The 21233-nt window shown below is 46.2% G+C and overlaps 1 protein-coding gene across 3 annotated transcripts; it reads left to right on the top strand.

The window, feature by feature from the left end:
- The first annotated feature begins 1488 nt into the window (after positions 1–1488).
- OAS2 (2'-5'-oligoadenylate synthetase 2) lies at positions 1489–19527 on the top strand. 3 transcript variants are annotated; one of them, XM_060118542.1, is made up of 12 exons: positions 1489–1745; positions 3822–4005; positions 5802–5980; positions 7158–7393; positions 7891–8026; positions 10232–10405; positions 12847–13129; positions 14339–14526; positions 15522–15760; positions 16644–16797; positions 17707–17828; positions 18114–19527. In XM_060118542.1, the coding sequence occupies exons 1-11, from the start codon at positions 1569–1571 to the stop codon at positions 17794–17796; spliced, it is 2040 nt and encodes a 679-aa protein (XP_059974525.1). In that variant the 5' UTR covers positions 1489–1568; the 3' UTR covers positions 17797–17828; positions 18114–19527. The 3 variants fall into 3 exon arrangements, with proteins under 3 accessions (XP_059974525.1, XP_059974523.1, XP_059974524.1); XM_060118540.1 differs by having other exon boundaries at positions 3735–4005; XM_060118541.1 differs by lacking the exons at positions 17707–17828; positions 18114–19527 and having other exon boundaries at positions 3735–4005; positions 16644–17699.
- Positions 19528–21233: the final 1706 nt, after the last annotated feature.

The following is a 21233-nucleotide window of genomic DNA, read 5'->3' as shown; positions in this document are numbered from 1 at the left end:
GCTCAGTAGTGTGGCGCATGGGCTTAGTTGCTCTGCGGCCTGTGGGATCTTCCTGGACCAGGGCTCGAACCCGTGTCCCCTGCATTGGCAGGCAGATTCTTAACCACTGTGCCACCAAGGAAGTCCCCAGGCTTTTTTCTATTCATGCCTTCTCCTGATTGGATGAGGCCCACCCACATTATAGAGAGTAATCTGCTTTCCTTGAAGTTTACTGATTTAAATGTTGATCTCATCTCAAAAATACCTTCAAAAAAAGATCTAGAAGACTGTTTGACCAAATATCTGAGTACCATGGTCCTAGCCAAGTTAACACAAAATTATTCATCACAACAGAGAAGGGGGTCTGCTTCTGTTCCACCTTGGAGATGTTTGCCTTCTGTGTTACAGAGGAAGCCAGTGGGAGCGCCTGGGAGTTTCATTTTCATGGTCCTGGACACAAGAGTTGCACGTCTGTCTCCCCTCTGGCCTGTGTGCTCCTGGGCCTGTTTTCCTTCCTTGCTGGGTGGGGTAAGTGCCTGATGAAACCTGGCAGGTGTCCATGTGTGTGCTGAGGAACTGGGCACACGGACACAGACCTCTTGGGACCTGTGTTTGCTCAGTGGCAGAACTAAAACCCGAGTGGCTGAGCCCTTGCCTTGCTGTGTGTCCCTGAACAAGTCAGCGCCCTCTCTGGTTCTCTTTCTCCTCGCTGTTCTCATTAACTCTGAGTTCCCAGACCATTGGGAACGGGGAGAAGGAGAAAGAGCCTCAAAAGATGACCTCTGGGAAAATAATCTAAAAAAACTAGATATAGGTATAACTGAATCACTTTGCTGTATACCTGAAACTAACACAATATTGTATATCAGGTATACTTCAATTAAAAAAAAAGAAAAAAAAAAGACCTTTGGCCCCTATGAAGTTATTTGCTTAACAAACATTTTACAGCTCTAGCCATGTGCCAGGTCCTGTTCTAAGCACTTTGCAAGTCTTTAATCCTTGCATTAAGCCTGTGAGGCAGGTACCATTGTTATCCCCATTTTATAGATGGAGAAATCAAGGAACAAAAAGGACTGGCAATGTGCTCAAGGACACAGATCTCGCATGTATCAAGCCCTCATAGTCCAGCTCCAGAGGCTGCATTTTTTTTTTTTTTTTTTTTTTTTTGCGGTACGCGGGCCTCTCACCGCTGTGGCCTCTCCCGTTGCGGAGCACAGGCTCCGGACGCACAGGCTCAGCGGCCATGGCTCACGGGCCTAGCCGCTCCGTGGGATGTGGGATCTTCCCGGAAGGGGCCAGGAACCCGTATCCCCTGCATCGGCAGGCAGACTCTCAACCACTGCGCCACCAGGAAAGCCCTGGAGGCTGCATTTTTAACCGCAAGTATTCCTTGAGAGCAGCTGAAAGGCTGATCATCACAGCTTGGGGGAGGGCCAAACCCTGGATTGAGGCAGCCAGCTCGGAAGGTTCTGTGAGTTTCCTTTTCCCCAGACATGAGTTTCGGTTTCAGTTTCCAGGCACAGGATTTCCTCATTCTCTTCTGCCTGCAGCTCTGCCATTAGCTGTCGTCTCAGCAGCCAGCCAGAGCAATGGGAAACCGGGAGTCCCATCTCTACGAACAGCCTCCCCAGAGACTGGGTGAGTTTATCCAGGACAACCTGAGGCCCTTTGAAGACTGTCAGAAACAGATCGACCAGACTGTGGACACCATCTGTGCAGTCCTTCAGGAAGCTGAGCAGTTCCCCCTGGTGACCGGTGTGGCCAAAGTGAGTAGAAGGCTGGGGTCAGGGCTTCTGGGACCCAGAAGGCAAAGCACCTTTGTGCTGAGCACCTACCGTGTGCCGGGCCCTGGGCACACAAGACATCATCTTGTCTAGCCCCACACTCGAGTGAGATGGTGGGATTATGGTGTAGAGTTTAGGAGTACAAGTTGGGGAGCCGGTTCTACCCCTTACTACTATGTGACCCAGGGCAGGCTGCTTAACCTCTCTGTGCCTCAGTACCTGAATTTGTAAAATGGGAGAGAAATAATACTCATTGCAAAGTGTTATGAGGCTTAAGCACATAATGTTCTTGCACAGGGCTTGGTACAAAGTTAGTGCAGTAAATTAGCTGTGGTTACTTTTATTGTTTTTATCCTCCCCATTTTACAGAGGAGCAAACTGAGTGTACAAGACTTCAGTAAAACTACCCAAGGATGCTCTGTGTCTTCTCAACAGCAAGGGTGGGGAGCTCTCATCAGTTAGAAATGTTTGGTGCTATGGGCACAAATCCCAGGGTTGAGGCTGAAGATTCTGAACCTTTGGGGAAGAAAGGGTGCTGGGAAGGGGCCAGGACCCTAGGGTGGGGAGGGGCTTATGGATGCCCACCACAAACCCCATGCTCTCCGGCACCGGAATCCCACTTCTCTATAGTCACAGTGCTTTCTGGCCTCTGCCCTTACACACACCCACTAGCCCTAGCAGTAAAGATACCTGGACACTTGGTGTCTCCTACCTTGGCCAGATGAGGAAACTGAAGCGTGGAGAAGTTATTTAATAGCTGGCATCTGACCTGGGATGTTAAGCTCAGGTAATCTGTTTGGGAGCATGCACCCTTAACCACTATACCACCCTACCTCTCAATATTGTTAACTTTTTTCTAATTAAAATATTAATAATACATACAAAAAGTGCACAGATCTAAGTGTACAGCCTGATGGATTGCCACAAACAACATACATGTGTAACCTACACCCAGATCAAGAAATAAAATATTCCCAGCCCTGACCCAAGATCCCCTGAACCCCCAATCCGGTCATTACCCCCAACCCCAGGCAACCACTCTCCTGACTTCTGACAGCATAGCATAGATTAGTTTTGCCTATTTTTAAACTTTGTATAGAGCGACAAACCATCCCAGTTTGCCCGGGACTGAAGGGTTTTCTGGGACATGGGCCTCTTGGTGCTAAGACTGAGCATGTCCAGGGTAAACCAGGCAGGTTGGTCACCCTGTGTAAAAGAAATCATGCACTGTGTGGCTTTAGTGTGTGGGGTTTTTGACCCATCTGTTGATGATATTTATGTTGTTGTGTGCAGCTGTTGTTTATCATTTCATTGCTGTCGTGTGTTCCCTGTATGAATACACCACATTTGTCCATTCTACTGCTGATGGCCATTCGAGTTGCCTCCAGTTTGGGGGTCGTAGGAAAAGTGCTGCTATGGGGCTTCCCTGGTGGTGCAGTGGTTGAGAATCCGTCTGCCAATGCAGGGGACACGGGTTTGAGCCCTGGTCCGGGAAGATCCCACATGCCATGGAGCAACTAAGCCCATGTGCCACAACGACTGAGCCTGTGCTCTAGAGCCCGTGAGCCACAACTACTGAGCCCGTGAGCCACAACTACTGAAGCCCACACGCCTAGAGCATGTGCTGCACAATGAGAGAAGCCACCGCAATGAGAAGCTGGTGCACCACAATGAAGAGTAGCCCCCGTTCGCCGCAACTAGAGAAAGCCCCCGAGCACAGCAACAAAGACCCAACACAGCCAAAAATAATAAATAAATAATACAATAAATAAATTTATTTTTTTTTAAAAGTGCTGCTATGGGCATCCTGATTCAGTTCTTTGGGTGGACAAATGAACATCTGCCACTCCGCTTTTAGACTATGTTGACATTTGGGGCTTTTGCTTGAGGTGAGAAATACTTCTGCCTGTCGGGGTGCCCTGCGACCCCAAAGGGTTCAGAGTCTCACATCCACTTCTCTGTTGCTGGCAGGGTGGCTCCTATGGCCGGAGAACGGTCTTGAGGGGCAACTCCGATGGTACCCTCGTCATCTTCATCGGTGGCTTTGAACAATTCCAGGATCAGAAGAAAAACCAACATGACCTCCTCAGCAAAATCTGGGCACAGTTGGAACTCTGTGAGCTCACAATGAAGCTGGCAGCCAAGATGGAGACCCAGAGCATCAATGGCAAGCTCACCATCCAGCTGTCCACAAAACAGCAGAGCATCACTTTTGAGTTGCTGCCCGCCTTCAACGCTCTGGGTGAGCCCCACTGTGTGTGTGGTGCGGGGTGGACGTTCGGGTCTGGAGGGGCTTGTCAAGAGAGCAAAGCCAGAAAAAGGGGTGGTAGATAGCCTGGCATCTGAATAAATAACGCTGGTGCTTTGCAAAATGAGGGACCGTAGACTTTCTTTCCCTCCTTCCTTTCTTTCTTTCTTTCTTTCTTTCCCTCTCTCTCTTTCTCTTTCTCTCTCTCTCTTCCTTCCTTTCTTTCTTCTTTTCTTCCTTCCTTCCTTTCTTTCCTTTCTTTCTTTTCTCACTGTGTGGCATGCAGGATCTTAGTTCCCCTACCAGGGATGGAACCTGCACCCCCTGCAGTAGAAGTGCGGAGTCTTAACCACTGGACCACCAGGAAAGTCCCGAGAGACCGTTGATTTTCAAAAGAGGAGAGTCCTCCTACCCTGAGCTTACTCTCTTCTGTAGAATTTCTCCCTTATCTCCTACTTGACTTCGGAGGAAATGTTCTAGACTCTGGAGTAGCGCATCTCAAACTGTGACATGCACACAAAGCACTTGAGAAACTTGTTAAAATGCAGGCTCTGATTCAGGAAATTGGGGTCCAGGATTCTATATTTCTAACCAGTGCCATGATATTGCTGCTGTTCTGTGGACTACCCTGGGGGATTTAGACTAGAATAAATGCTGGTTCGAGGTAGAGCATGGGGCAGACATCGGGGAAAAGTTCAGCTGGAGCAGGTATTTGGAATGTGCCTCTAATCAGGTCAACATCAAGGCAAAGATCTTCCATGGGCAACTATTTGAATGGATAGATGGTTTGGATGGATGGGTGCATGGTTGACTGGATAGATGGATGGATGGTTGATTGAATGGGTAAGACTAAGCATAGTCACAGCTTAGTCTCAAGCATAGGTACATATATTATCACAAACTTAAATACCAGAGCTGGAATTCAACCCCTCATTAAACAAGTGAGGAAGCAGAACGAAATGAATGTGTCCAGGGCCACACAGCCAGTTACTGACAGAACTAGAATAAAAGCCCAGGTCTTTTAAGCCCCAGGCCCAGTGCCTTCAAGGTGGACACACACACACACACACACACACACACACACACACACACACCCTGACGACTTACATTCACAGAAAGGTGACCTAGTGCAGAGAAAAATGCACCAGTTTGCAAGGTAGGCAGCCTTGAATTCTCATCCTGGACTTACTACTAACCCACTTTTGCCAACTGTAAGATCAAGGCTAGAAACAGCTAACTTGCAGGACCTTTAGGATGATAAGGGTTGAGTATACGTGCCTGACTCAAAGGAAGGCTAGAGTCAAGGTGAAGAGACAGAGTGTGACTCAGAATTCCTAGGAAATCCTGTGTTCTGTCCTCTGGTTCAGAGCACGGTGGCTGGAGATTAGGCCAGAGCGCCCTCTGCTGGCTACACTCCATCTCGCAAAGAATGATGTGAGAACGAGAAATCAGCTCTTCCTCACATGTAGTACCGAGAAGCTGCCACAAGATGGCGGCAGAGCTACACATGCCAAACAGATAACCTTTCCTAGACGGAAACAATAATGGTCGCTTTCTGAGAAAAGTAAACTACTGAGACATTTTTAAATTACTTTCTTTACTAAATATTAGCCTAACTACATTTTACTATCTAGCAGGACAAGCGACCCCTCACCTTTTATGCAAATGCACCAGTCCTCTTACAGATGAAGCAGTGAACGTGTGCTACCAAACCACATCCAGCCTTCTCTGTGGGCTCACCCAGGCCAGGTTCCATGAAAACCAAAAGTTCTGTTTCTGTTTCACACCAGGCTTAAGTGAGAAGCCCAGCCTCTGCATCTATCGAGAGCTCAAAAGATCCTTGGATATGGTGAAAGCCAGACCCGGTGAGTTCTCAATCTGCTTCACTGAACTCCAGGAGAAGTTTTTTAGCAACCATCCCAGCAAGCTGAAGGATTTGATCCTCTTGGTAAAGTACTGGTGTCAAAAGGTAAACTTCAAATTGCATGTCTATTGCTATCATCTGTTTCCCTTTTACTGAGATAATTCACGTTGGGTAAAGTACCACAATGTTAAGAATACAGCTCAGGGATTTCCTGGTGGTCCCATGGTTAAGACGTTGCCCTCGCAGTGCAGGGTGCTGGTTCCAACCCTGGTGGGAAAACTGAGATCCCACATGTCGTGTGGGCAAAGAAAAAAAAAAAGAATACAGCTCAATGTGTTTTTATAACCTTTCAGGCAACACCCAGATCAAAATAGGGCACATTTCCTACGCTCCAGCAGGATGCCCACTCCCAGTCCATACTCCCCCCAACAAACCACTGTACTAACATCTGTTACCACAACTTAGTTTTGCTTGTTTTTAAACTTGATGTCAATGGAATCATACTGCATGTACTTCGTGTTTGCCATCTTTTGCTCAATATTATGCCTGAGATATTTGTCTGTGTTGTTGCAGGGAGTAGTGGTTCTTCATTGTTTTGTAGTATTCCATTGCATTAATACCCTGTACATGGATGCGTTCTACTGCTGAGGGACATATGGGTCGTTCCCAAATTGGGGCTATTATGAATTAGGTTGCAGTGGATATTCCCCTACATGTCCTTTTGTGAATTTAAGCAGTCATTCCACTTGGGTAAATATGCAGGAGTGAGACTGCTGTGCTATAAGGTATACTTTATATATGTGTGTGTGTGTGTGTGTGTGTGTATATATATATATATATATATACATATATATATATATACACACATATGCCTTATATATATACACATATTGTACATTTATACATTATATATACCTTATCTGTGTATATATACATATATGAATATATATGTATATGTGTATACATATACACATGGCATATATGAATAAATTTGTGGAATATATATATATATATATATATAACTTTAGTAAATATGCCCAAATAGTTTTCCCAAATGGTTGTACCAAATCACCCTCCTGTCAGCAGTGTATGACAGTTTCAGGTGCTCCACATTCTTATCAACACTTGCTATTGTCAGTCTATCAAATTTTAGCCACGATATCATTTCAGTCATTGACAGGGGACAGTGACTTCCTATAGACTTCTAGTTTCTTGATTTCAGGCCCCTGGCATGGGCGGAACTGGGCTCCAAATGATCTGCTACACTTTTCTCCTCCCACAGTGCCAGGAAAAGCTGGAGGATCCATCCCCGCTGCCTCTGTATGCGCTAGAGCTGCTTACGGTCTATGCCTGGGAACAGGGGTGTGGAGCAGAAGGCTTTGACATAGCTGAAGGCATTAGGACTGTTCTGGAGCTTATCGGGAAGCAGGAGCAGCTGTGTGTCTATTGGACAGTCAACTACAACTTTGAGGATAACACCGTCCGCAACATCCTGCTGGGCCACCTCCGATCCCCGAGGTACCAAGCTTCCCACGGCCCTCTCTCCTTACCTCTTTATCTACATGCCATGCTGTACCCCCCTTAGAATGAGGGTGCATCCCTGTCTTTCCCAGCCAAGGATGCACCAAAAGAATGCTAGCAGCAGTGGGTAGGGAGGCAAAGAGAGGTGTGTCGGAAAGAGGGACGCTTCGATGCTTTTCACATTCTAAACCATTGTCACATTTTGTCCCAAAGCAAACACTTCCCCTCATAGAAGGAAGGGGCAAAGAGAGGAGGGGTCAGCAGAAAGAGGAGACCGTTTTATTAGGTTATGAATGGAACATGCCTGTAAAGCAGAGAACACTAGACACAGAGAACACCAGGACCAGAGAGGCTAGACATCTTAGACAGAGCATTTCAGCAATTAGGAGGAACTACAGGAGGTAAAATCCAGGTTTCCAGATGCCCAGTCCAGGCCTCTTTCCCCCAAGATGATTTCTTCTCCCAACTGATTTTTTTTTTAATCAAATTCATAGGCCAGTAATCTTGGATCCAACTGACCCAACCAGTAATGTGAGCAAAGATAAAGCCTGCTGGCAGCTGCTAAAACAAGAAGCGCAAATCTGGTTATCTAGGCTGAACGAGTCACCTGGACTGTCCTGGAATGTTCTGGTGAGAGGACTTTCCAATATAGCTCATGTCCTGCTGTAGGCAGGGCCCTCCCGATGCTCAGACTGCAGTCTTATCCAAGATCACCGTGAGTTGGTTTCCCAGAGGTGCCATGACAAAGCACCATGCACTGGTGGCTTAAAGCAACAGAAATTTACTCTTTCACAGTTTGGGGGGGCTAGAAATCCAAGATCAAGATGTTGACAGGGCCATGCTCCCTCTGAAGTCTCTAGGGAAAAGTCCTTCCTCACCTCTTCCAGCTTCTGGTGGTCGTGAGTAGTCCGTGGCTTGTGGCAGCAACGCTCCAGTCTCTGCCTCTGTTGTCACATGGCCTTCTCTTGTGTGTCTTCACAATGTCCTCCCTCCAGGCATGTCTGTCTCTGTGTCTCTCTCCTCTTCTTATAAGGACACCAGTCGTACTGGATTAGGGACCACAGTAATGACCTTGTCTTAACTTGATTACCTGTTTGCAAAGACCCTATTTCCATATAAGGTCACATTCATAGGGCCTAGAGGTTGGGACTTCAACATATCTTTTAGGGGGACACAATTCAGTCTATAACACACCATTAGGGACCTCCCCTTCCATTAAAATGACAATAAAGTGCAAAATTGAACAAAGAGAAAAGGCGGGCACCTGCAGATGAGAGATTTCAATTAGCTTCTGCAAGAGAGAAAGCAGGTGAGAAGGTGGTGACAGATGAAATGGAGCAGAACCCAAGAGACGTGGGTGGCACTCACCCCTGCGGATGCTGGGACAACCTCTGAGCTCTACTGAAGCAGGCGTTGGGGGCGAGAGTGAGAAGCGAGGCTGCAAATGGGAGAACTAATGAAGGGCCAGATGCATTGGTTTTTCCCCTCCCCTCCCCCAAAGGAGAAGCACATCTATCAACACAAATTTGATCATATCTGCAAAGTCCCGTTTTCCATATGGGGTAACATAGTCATAGAGCAGGACGTGGACTTTGTGTGTGTGTGGGGGCAGATATCACTATTCTCCCTCCCACTAGCAAGAAGTAAACTGCCTCTGCAGACTGAGGCCTGACCAGAGCATGCAGAACAGGGAAGAAAAGATGCTCAGGTGAGGTGTCATGACCTGTGGTCCATGGAGCACATCCCATCTGATGTTTTCTACTGAAGAGGAGAGAACTTCACTTTTATGCAGGTGTCAGACCCCATTTAGACATCAGAATATGGTTCCCTTCCAAAAGTGACCACAGGTACAAGGGAGTGAGCAGGCCCCACCCTCCACGGTCCCATTGGATTAGAGAACAGGTAACTGTCCCTTCAGACTGAACACACAGCCCCTCTGACTCCAGGACAGCCCTCTCTTCAACACACTTAGAGGGAACAGCATCCCCTGGTGTGGAGGGTTGAATAGTGTCCCGCAAAATTCATGTCCACCCGGATCCTCAGAATGTGACCTTCTTTGGAAGTAGGGTCTGTGCAGGTATTACCAGTTAAGAGGTCATCCTGGATCAGCGTGGACCCTGAATCCAATGACTGGTGCCCTTAGAAGAAGACACACAGGCACACAGACATCGAAGGGAGAAAGCCACGTGACAACGGAGGCAGGAGTCAGCGTGATGCAGCCACAAGACAAAGAAGGCCGTGGACTGCCAGAAGCTGGAAGACACAAGGAAGGATTTCCCCTAGAGCCTTTGGCCTGCCTACACTTTTATTGCAGACGTCTAGAAACGTGATTTGTTACGGCAGTTCAGGGAAACCAATCCACCTGGGCACAGGGTGTTTAACAGAGGCTGATAGAACCTTGAAGAAGGAATAATCTGATCATCAGAAGTCAAAACTACCTGTAATAAATGGGAAAAGAAGGGAGGAAGAGAGCAGCACGAGAGGCCAAGAGGTGCCGGCGGCCATTTGTGGACGAGCCCAGAGCAGAAAGTGGAAACCAGACAGTAATTTGGAGCCAGGTCTTCACAGACCTGTTGGGAGAAGGATCCAGATCCCTTCTAGAGGGCAAGAGGAGCAACTAGGAGAGCTTCTGTTTCTGGGGGACCTGGGGTACTGCCCAAAACCCTCAGATATACTCTTGGGATATGTCAGTGCAAGAACTCAGGATGACAAAGGTACCAGCAGGAGAGTTGAGAGCAGGAGGGAGAGAGGGGGGAACAGAGCAGGCAGGGGAGGAAGCGGGGGCGGGGGGCGGGGGGCTGGCACGGGGCGCCTCACAGCGTGCTCCTTCCACAGCCTGCACCGCTCTACGTGACCCCAGGCCATCTTCTAGACAAGTTCATCAAGGACTTTCTCCAGCCCAACAGGACTTTCCTTGATCAGATCAAGAAAGCTGTTGACGTCATCTGTAAGTTCCTTAAAGAAAATTGCTTTCGACATTCGACTACAAAGTGTCAGAAGATTGTCAAGGTGAGCAATGGCCTTTCTCTTTGTGACTGGTGGGGACTCAGCCGTTCCTGTAACTCTGCAATGCTCGTGACCACTGGGAACGTGAGGACAAAGGACGAGGGAGGGAAGCTGGGGAGATGGGCGGCTAGGACCCTGGTTTTCAGTGGAGGGTGCTGATGCACTGCTTACGTCATGCACAATAGACTTTTGAGGGGTGCACATTGTGCGGCTTGCGGCATGCTAGTTCCCGGACCAGGGATTGAACTCGGCCCACGGCAGCGAAAGTGCCGAGTTCTAATCATAATAGACATCGGATTCTGTGTTAACCTCCGAGAACTGCTGGCAACGCTTGCCGGTGCTTGGCTTGTGGTGCATCACTCCACCCTGCCTCCCTCTCCCCGTCCCCTTCTCCTCTGGGTCTTTCTTCTCTTCCCTTCTAAGAACACTTATCATTGGATTTAGGGCCCGCAGATCCCTAACTTAATTACATCTATAAAGACCCTTTTTCCAGATAACATCACATTCACACATGTTGCCAGCAGACATCTCTTTTTGGGGGGGCCACCATTCAGACCACAGCAGATTCTAAGCTCCATGTGTATTAAACCAAAAAAGTGACTGTCTTCCTAGTTTCAATTCATCCCATCAACTGAGCTAGAGATTCAGCAGATGGGGCCATTCTTGTCCAAGACTCCAAGGTCACGCACTGACACACTTGCCTCCGTCTGTTGGCCACCAACCAGATAACTGTGTGTCCGGGGTCACAAGAAGGGAGGGAGAAAAGTGCTGATCTGTGAGCAAAAACATTTGCCGTGATGCAAAAAAACAGTTCTGTGTGCATGCTGCCCTGGGACGGGTCTGGGGACCAGTACCGACGTCCCATGCGCCATGAGTAAAATGTCTCACGAGGTTAATTTGAGGGAAAACAAGACTGGCTGTGTTCATGGTCAGTGAACCATTGTTGAGGCACTCATTTTGTCCTCTCCTTCCCCAGCCTCTCATTAACATGATAGTAAATAAATAAGAAACGTTAATGACACATCAAAGAAGAAAATAGGAAGAGAGCCTTTGGCCAATAAGAAGTTGCTTTCTATCTTCCTGAAGTTGGTTGCAAGAAAGAGTTGTCTGCTGAGGTGATGGGGGAGATGCCACCTGGAGGATGTAGGGAGGGGGCTGTGGCCCGTGAGACCAGCTGCATGAATGAAGTGGCATGGATCAGGGATTAATTGAGCATCTGTGTACAGGAAGCTCCCCTCCCTCCCCTCGCCTCCTAGGCCATGTAGCCAGGCATTCACTACCCATGGGTAAAATAAACATTGCCTTTGCAGAAATCAAATGAGCTTTCTGGGGAAAACCAGGAAAGCATGCATGAGGGTTGATTCTCAGAGCAAATCCCACCAAGCTGTGGCATTGAGAGAGCTCCGTGCAAAGCTGGCTTCTCCCCGACTCACCCTCAAGAAGCCCATCAGCTAAGGAGCTGTGCCTTCAGGGAGAACTTCACAAAACAGACAGAATGAACCTGTGTGCCTGCCTAAGCTGCCTCATGCAGAGCTTGGCAAGCCAGGGCCAGCAAGCTAAGAGTGGTTTTACATTTTTACATAGTTGATTTATTTCAGATCACAGGAATTCAAATAAAGCTACATACTCCTTTTTGTTTGTTTGTCCAGTATACTGTAAATGGACATCTTGAGGACTATATTTCATAAGATCAAGTATGCAAAGGGATCTATATAATGTCTCACAGAGCACATTCAGCTGATATTAATACAGTGCCTTGTGTTTAAAATTTGCTCATTGCATATTGATTCATTCAAATTTTGTTTTATCTAGGGGGAAAATTTTAGATTTTCACTATTGAGGATTTTTTTTCTCATATGGTCTCTTTTTAAAATTTATTTATGTTTATTGAAGTATAGTTGCTGTACAATATTATATGTTACAGGTGTACAGTATAGTGATTCACAATTTTTAAAGGTTATACTCCATTTATAGTTATTATAAAATATTGGCTATATACCCCATGTTGTACAATATAACCTTGTAGCTTATTTTATTGCTAATAGTTTATACCTCTTATGTCCCCACCCCTGTAGTGCCCCTCCCCACTTCCCTTTCCCCACTGTAACCACTAGTTTGTTCTCCATGTCTGTGAGTCTGTAAAGCTACGTAGTCTTTACCAGAAATCTTCAGGAAGTTGACTTGAGAAGCAGGTCATTTATAACTAGCCCATCCATTGTTTGTGGGCAAATTCACACATCAAATGGCATGAGATGAGCCACCTTTGGAACCAGATGATTCTATTTAGAAAATGAAACACTCTGCTTCAGAATCAGCCCTAACTGGAGACTCGAACTTGGCACTGCTCCGGGCAACCTCATTAATTAGCCCAACGGGCGCCAGCCCATGGGGGGAGGGCTCAAGCTCTAGAAAATGCTGTATCTCGATTTGCCTTGCTTCCCTAGGGGGGGTCAACCGCCAAAGGCACGGCTCTGAAGAGTGGCTCCGATGCCGACCTTGTTGTGTTCGTGGACTCGCTGAAAAGCTACACCTCCCAGAAAAATGAGAGATGCAACATCATCAAGGAAATCCATAAGCAACTGGAAGCCTGTCAGCAGGAGAAGGATTTTGAAGTGAAGTTTGAGATTTCAAAATGGAAGGCTCCCCGGGTGCTGAGCTTCACTCTGAAATCCAAAGTCCTCAACGAAAGTGTTGACTTTGATGTGCTGCCTGCATTTAATGCCCTAGGTAAGACTCCTAAGATTTGAGCTTCTGGAAGAGGAAGAGGGATTCTGGTGTGATGGGGGTGGGGGTGGGGTGGGGGTAGGGAAAGTCACGTGACTTACTAATCGAACCTGGTCCAGTGCCCCAACAGGTGGCATTCATAATGATAGCAATACCTTACACCTGTATACATTTTCATTCTCATTTATTTTATCCCTATGACGGCCAGAACCCACATCTTACACTCCCATGGTGTCATTCACAACATCTATCAAAGAATGGGGTACACAGGAATTCAGTACACATTTATAGATAAAATGCCTCAAGTATTAGGGAAGGAAATGAAAAAACAGACTGCGGGAGAAATTCTGAGGCAAAGACAGGAAATCTGGGTGTTCGCCTTCAATCTTAGGCAAAAACTCCTTTAGAAATTCAATTCGTGAGTGACAGATACACAATGGTGTATTAAAAGAAACCAAGGCTATTTCAGGCATTTTCCAAATCAAAATCAAGAAGACTCTGGTACCTTCCCTCTGAATGGTTCTTAGGGTCTTTAGAGAGGAAATGACAGTATATAGATAGGGGGTCAGCTAACTTTTTAGATAAAAGGCAAGATAGCACATATTTTCAGCTTTAAGGACCATAAGGTATCTGTCACAACTGCTCAACTCTGCCTTTGTAGCTTGAAAACAGCCATAGACGATACATTAATAAGTGGGCGTGACTGTGTCCCAATGAAACTTTATTTACAAAAACAAGCAAGCGGCCAGATTTAGTCTGGGGGCCACAGTTTGCAAACTTCAGATCAGCACTGTCCAGAAGGCCTTTCTGGGATAACGAAAATGTCCTGTATCTGTGTTCTGTATCTATTGAGGGCTTGAAATGTTGCTAGTACGAGTAAGGAACTAAATTTTTCATTTGATTTTCCTTTAATGAGTTTGAATGCAAATAGCCACCTTGGCTGATGGCTACCCTATTGGACAGTGCAGGTCTAGATAACGCTTTAATAATACATACCACCTATACTCATATAAACCATGTAATTTTTAATATCTCATTACTCTGGGGATGCCCCCGATATCTTAGATATTCACACACACTAATAGTAATTCACACACACTAATAGAGTTCAAAATAATTTCCCAGAATTAAATTATAGTTGTCAACAGTGTTTTGAAATCTCTTACTTTCTATACAGATTAAAGCATAATGTAAATTTCTTCCCCATGTTAGGTGAACTGAAGTCTGGCTCTACACCCAGCCCCAGGATCTATGCTGACCTCATCTCTTTGCATAAATCCTCAGACGCCCTGGGGGGGGAATTTTCTACCTGTTTCACGGAGCTACAGCGCAATTTCGTTTGCTCCCGGCCCACCAAACTGAAGGATTTAATTCGCCTGGTGAAGCACTGGTACAAATTGGTATGACAGCTCTTGTCCTGGCCATCTGGTTATTATTTTTATCAGTACTCTGTGACCATGAAACCAGCACTTACCAGGGGCTCACTGTCTCCCATGCTGGGGGCTGGACCACATTACAGAATCTTCCCACGCCTAACCCTGAGTATCTTTGTGGAGTTCCCATCACTAACCCCATTGAGATGGGTCATATGTAAGCATCTCCCACCAACAAAGCTGCTACCCATGGTTTATTTTGCTTTTCTCTGACACCCAAAGAATTCTGCAGGAATCCAAGTTATCGTGCCTCCAAAAGGCAGATGAAGTTGGGATTTTCATGCCTACAAGCCACCAGCATGGCTTATCTGCTGCTAGGTGTCCATAATTAATAGACACAGATGCTACCTCTTGGAAGGCAGGTTGAAGCGACAGGCAGCACCAGGGGCTGCATTTTCTATACTGGTTCGCCTCCCTTCACTCCCATCAGTCTTGCTCACAGGGTAGTTTCTGAGTATTTTCATGACAGCAGACACCCAGCACAATAGCAGCTCTTTCAGGAGATGTCTCCTTTCTGTGTCCAGCTTCCTGAAACCCGAGGAGACCAGGGTGCTCAGAGTGCTCAGGGCTACAGGGTGACCTTGAGCAAGTCACATCACGTCCCCATGACTTCATCATGGCGACCTCTGCCCGCTGTGTAGGGATGTTGGGGGATCAGGAATGAGTGATGTAGGTGGAATGTCTGGCCCCATAGTTAGCACACAGTGGGTCTTTAGTAAATGGTACTATGTTATAACTCTAGGAAGTCACATAAAGCCAAAGCACAACAAAGAAGTCTGCATGGGCTGCCTTTAAGCTGCCGAGTGACCCTTCCCAGACCAGTCCCAGCACTGCGTCTCAAGACTCGGGTGCCCTACTGTGGCCCCAGCAGTCCTTCATGTGCACCCTCTACGGCTCTTGCTACGCTCATTTCACCTTCCTGCTTTAACCAGTATCGTCTGATGTTTCCACTCTTCCCTCAGTGTGGAAGCAAACTGAAGCAGAAGGGGTCTCTGCCCCCCAAATATGCCTTGGAGCTGCTCACCATCTATGCCTGGGAGCAGGGGAGTGGGGCGCAGGATTTTGACACGGCTGAAGGTTTCCGGACGGTCCTGGAGCTGGTCACAAAATATCGGCATCTCTGTGTCTTCTGGATGGTCAACTACAGCTTTGATGATGAGACTGTGAGGAACTTCCTCCTGACCCAGATCCAGAGATCCAGGTGCCCCAAACCTCAGCCCCCTCCATTTCTTAGCCTGATTCCCTCCAATGCTATTTGGGTGACCTGAATTCACCTCCCATGGGGTCCTGATCTGTTATTCCTCATATGAAACTGAGAAGGGAATGTGCTGACCATCAGAACCGCCCACAGTCTCCAGGGGTAAAATCCCAGGGAGGCAGGAGAAATGTCATCCAGGGGGAATAAAGAAGGAAGGACCAAGGTACCAGGTCCCTGAGTTGCTTTCATCTTTCTAGGTCAGAGGGAAAAGCATGGATTCATTAGCAGGTCTAAAAGGTGTGGAAGTTGGAAGTGTGTTCCTGAGAAATAATGCTAATATTCACTGCTGGTGTATCCTGCAGGCTGTTTATTAAATCAGGTTTTATCTCCCCTTTCCAACCTCCATCCCACAAAACCTTTATCCTTCAAGAATAGGAAGGAATCTTAATGTATCCACTCAGCACCAGCAGCAGGGAACCAAAACAGTGGAAGCAAAAGAAAAGAGAAGAGAGAAAAGAAAGAAACATTGAGAAAGAATAGAGGAGAAAAAAAAAAAGACAACAACATACCGTGGCTTGCCTACCATGGGTGTGACCTACTTGACAGTAGAGTTGATTAAATGATACATTATATTTCAGTTGCCTTAGCATGGACAGATGTTTATAGAATGCCTTCATGTGTATAATAATGAACAGCTTTCAGAACTTTTCTGACAAATATGATTTAATTCTAGGAAATCACTCTGAACTGTATTGGTACATTTGAATTACAGACATCTAAGCTAGAAAGACACATTGGTTTATTATGAAGAGTAGAATGGGCCCCCAATTCTGAGGCCACTGGTTCTAAAAAGCATGCCTCTAATGACGTCTAATCTCTCGTTTAGGCCTGTGATCTTGGACCCAGCTGATCCTACTGGCGACGTGGGTGGAGGGGACCGTTGGTGTTGGCATCTTCTAGCAGAAGAAGCTACTGAATGGTTGTCATCTCTCTGTTTCAAAGATGGGTTGGATTGTCCCATACAATCGTGGAAAGTGCCAGTAAGAATCATCTAAAGGAAGTGTCATCTGGAGATTACCCTGGGACAGGCTTAAATCAAAGAGCTTCCCTGCTATAGCAACTTGGGAATCACTCAGCCACAAATAACAGATAGCCCAACTCAGGAGCTTAAACGATTGGGTTTTTTCTTCCCATAACAAGAAATCCTAAGGCAGGCAATCTAGGACTCACACAACAGCTCCGTTGGACTTTCCCCAGGAGCAGATAATCTCCACCGTGGCACTTGGTATTCGGGGCTGGATAGTTCTTTGTGGTGGGGGCTGTCTTGGGTAGTGTAAGATGTTGGGCTACATCCCTGGTCTCTACCCACCAGATGCAGTAGCACCACCCCCGAGTGCAACAACCAAAAATGCCTCCAAACATGACCAAGTGTCCCCTGGGGCACACTCATCCCCAGCTCTTCCTGGCTCCACCCTCTTTAGTTGTTCATTTGAGTCTTCATGGCACTGAGAGTGGCTGTTGCACCTCCAGGTGGCGGGTTCACGGTCAGGTTGGAGGAACAGAAAGGGGGAGGATACCCACCCAGGGTATCTTATTAGAAGCCTCATCCAGCAAACTCCCTTACATTTCAAGTTGCAGCTACCTATAACTTAAAAGTGGCTCCAAAAAGGGGGGCGAAGACAGCTGTGAATGGGAGTTGGGTCAGCCAGCCAAGAGTGCCTGCCACCCCTGTCCAAAGCTCCACCGCCAACCAAGATACCTGCCACCAGGCATACTTGGTTCCCCCATCAGGTTCTCTGTCAACAAGTACCCAAAATTGTCCCTGGTAATAGTCATCTTCTCAGATATACTTCCTTCTTTCTTTTTTTTTTTTTTTCTGTCTCTTTTAACCAATGGTTCTAACTGCTTGGATATGTATTATTCTTGCACATATATTTCTTTCTTTCCAGACAATGCAGTCACCAGGAAGTTGCGGAGCAGGGATACATTCTATTGTCAGTGAGATGCACTTATTCAGAACGTGTAGATACCTGGAATAATAATGCTGGAAGAAACTTCTAGAGACCACCAGGCAATTGCTTTTTTTTTTATGGTTAATAAACTACAAAATTTACAAACCCAAGCCTGAATGAACAGTATTACTGCACTTCATATTATCATTATTGGTATAACATATTAGGCATGATTGATAGCAAAAATCATTGTACATAATAAATATTGTGCTTTATTTAGAAAGATGACTTATAAGCACTGCCATAGGCCTGCTAGATAGGGCTTTGATTTTCTAATAATACTATTAAGTTATCTAATCTATTCAAAATAGCTTGACCTGATGGCCACAATCTATGTTTTTCAGATGACTCGTATGATTAGAAATTTGGCTTATGACTAAGGCACGAAGCTGTTTTCTAGGAAAAGTTATTATCATCGTCAATGGGTCAGCCCACAAAGGTAATTTGTCCTCTCAAACACTGACTGAAGCACGACGCCCCCTCTGCCCTCTCTGTTCGGCAGAAGAGGAGAGCGGAAATCCCACCATGTGCTTTATACCATGACTGGCTGCATTCAGGCCCCTTGAGGAGGCGGTTCTGAGGAGCTAATCTCTGGTCCTCTTCTTTCTCTGTAATCTCATCTGAACAATTTAATGCACATCCATGGCCTCCCCCACCCCTGACAGGCAATTGCTTTTAAAGAATCGGTTCACTGTGTGAAAGAGTAGCCCATTCTTCCCTTGACGGTCCCCACTACTCCTTCCCTCGCTTCTCCAACTCCTCTTGAAATCAAGACCTCCATGTCCTTCGTAAAGTCTCACCTCGCCTTGCTGAAGTCTTGTTCCATGTGTGACCTCCGTTATTAAAAACATTTGCTCTCGTCCAGGCTTATGTGCACTGTATTTGTCAACCATTCTGTACTTTCCCAATTACTAACTCCTTCCTTTGCCTTCAAGTGTTAGAAGAGGGCTCTTTTCCCAAAGTGAAGCCCTTCACCTGCCCCTTTGTTCCCGTAATTCCATGATCTTGCTCTCATACTCCTCCACCCCACCCGCCACCTGTCTCTTTTCCTCTGTACCCAAAACCCTGTCTGCCCCTGCCGAGCAGAGGTCTCTGAAACCAGTAATGAGCTGGCCTCTTCTTACACCTGCAAACTCTCCAAAGGCTTGGCTTATAACTGTTGAGATAGATGATAGATAGATAGATAGATAGATATCAGCAGTTGTTTTATATATACATAAAATATACTATACATGTATATATATAACTGTTGTCATTTCCTTCTGAGCCAACCTTTTCTCCCCCATCCATGAGTATCTTCTTGCCAAATCTAAAGGCTTTATCCTCTGGCTTTAGCTTCCAAGATACTTGAAGATCTAAGTGCTTTAACCTCATATATCCACTTAACGTTTCATTACTGCCACATACACCAACTTGCTTGTCATATAAGAAAGAATAGGTCTGGTCTTTTCCCCAGTTCCAAGCTTCAAAAAACCCTTGGAATTTCCAGATAGGGTGTATTTTGTATTCATAAGGAGCCTCTTTCAACCCTCCCTGAGTTACGCTAACGAGGTGTGTGTCCTTAGATAGTTTCAAAGGATGGGCTGGCCATGCCAGAAATGCCAAGTGTGTGATGAGAGGGTTGAAACTTTCAGCCCCACCCCCTCCCCCAACCTTCCAAGAGAACAGGAGGGCTGGAGATTGAATCCAAGCACATGGCTAGTGATTTAATCAATCGTGCCTTTGTAATGAAACCCTAATAAAAACTCTGGACAACAAGGTTTCCTGGTTGTTGAGCATATGGATGTATCATGAAGATAACACATCCTGACCCCAAGTGGATGGGAGCTTTTGTGCTCACGAGCCTTCCAGCCCTCACCCCCTATGTATATCCTCATCTGGCTGTTCATTTGTATCCTTTATAATAAAATGGTGATTGTAAGTATAGCACTTTCCTGAGTTCTGTGAGCCATTCTAATGAATTATTGAACCTGAGGGGGTGGTCATGGGAACCCCTGAATTTGTAGCCAAGTCAGGCAGAAGTCAGTGTTGTCTGCAGCTGGGATCTGAAGTGGGGATGATCTTGTTGGGACCTTGCCCTTTAACCTGTAGGGTCTGCCCCACCTTCAAGTAATGTCAGAATTGAATTGAATCATTGTAGGACACCCGATTGGTGTCAGTGAGTTGGTGTTGGAATGCACCACTGTTCTTTCCCAGAACAAGGACAAAGGAAATTGCTGTGGCCTCGGGTTGAGGAATGAAAGAATGACCAAGTTCACATCTACTCAGGCTACAACTAATGACCAGACACCTCTAGACACCTGAACTTGCCCTAGATCCATAGATAGGAAACTATAAGACACTGCCCCACCCTCCAGGGGCTTATGATGTACCTAGAGGAAGGAGAACACATAACCCCAAGTCCCTTATAGAACAATGAAGGGCAATTTACAACCATGTGCTAAGTGATTTGTATACAGTGGACGAAGACCAGTCAGGATAAAGTGAGCAACTTAAAGCTCACCCCAGAGGCACAAAGGGACCACTTCAGTCTTCTCAGCATTCAGTAGATATTTAAGTTCATTAAGAGCAAAGATAAGGAAAAGTTTCAGGATCAAGAAACATGTGGTCATGGATCATCATTGAAAGTAACTAGGGCACCAGCCCATGTTTTTTCCAGAAAATTGGCAACTAACAACAATGAATAGGAAATAAATCCAGCCTTTCTTGTACAAACTTTATTTCAGGATAAACAAACGGCCATGACTGATAAGGAAACAAAAATTTTAACAGAAATATTCTACTTAATATGTGTTGAAAGAACGACAACTTAGAAACATCAATTTTGCAACCTCTGATGAAATAGGTGATTTAAGCAGAGATGGTCAATGGATGAAACCATTAGATGAAGTGCTGATGGGGAGCTCTATGATAGATGCAGGAGAGAGTGTCACCTCCCAAATCTACAGTTTAATTATAGCATCAGTAGGAGAGGGACAGCCAGACACGGTGTGCCAGCTGGTGTGAGGCCCATGGAGCACACAGCCCTATCCAGTAAGTAGTTTTGCCAAAAAAAAAAAAAAAGCTGTAAGAGACAAAAGGGATTGAGTTAGCAAACTCCAGGGAAAATGTATAGGCCAGACAGACTTCATAGGAAGAGAACAGCAAAGTCAGGAGAAACGAGGACAAGAAATGTGGAAGGGTGTGTGCATTTTTACAACTACCAAAGGGCAATGAGCCAAGAACATGGCAAGAATCCAGTTAAGTGGAGTTAAAGGTCAAGACCCGAGGCCCATGTTCCACTGCTGGTTACCCTGGCAACGAGGTCACTTACATCAAAGGAAGTAAGCAATGATTGGAAGCAGGGCTACACATGGCGACTGGTCAATGGCCCGGGAGGAGTTTGGGAAGGGTATGGGCAGCAGATCACAAATGAGGCCACCAATGGGGAGAACTTGTGGATAAAAGGATTCTCTGGAGCCCGC

This window comes from Mesoplodon densirostris, chromosome 15 (assembly GCF_025265405.1).
Source record: "Mesoplodon densirostris isolate mMesDen1 chromosome 15, mMesDen1 primary haplotype, whole genome shotgun sequence".
In the NCBI taxonomy this organism is placed as follows: domain Eukaryota; kingdom Metazoa; phylum Chordata; class Mammalia; order Artiodactyla; family Ziphiidae; genus Mesoplodon; species Mesoplodon densirostris.
Note: the sequence above shows the minus strand (reverse complement) of the source record. Positions and strands in the feature narration are given on the sequence as shown.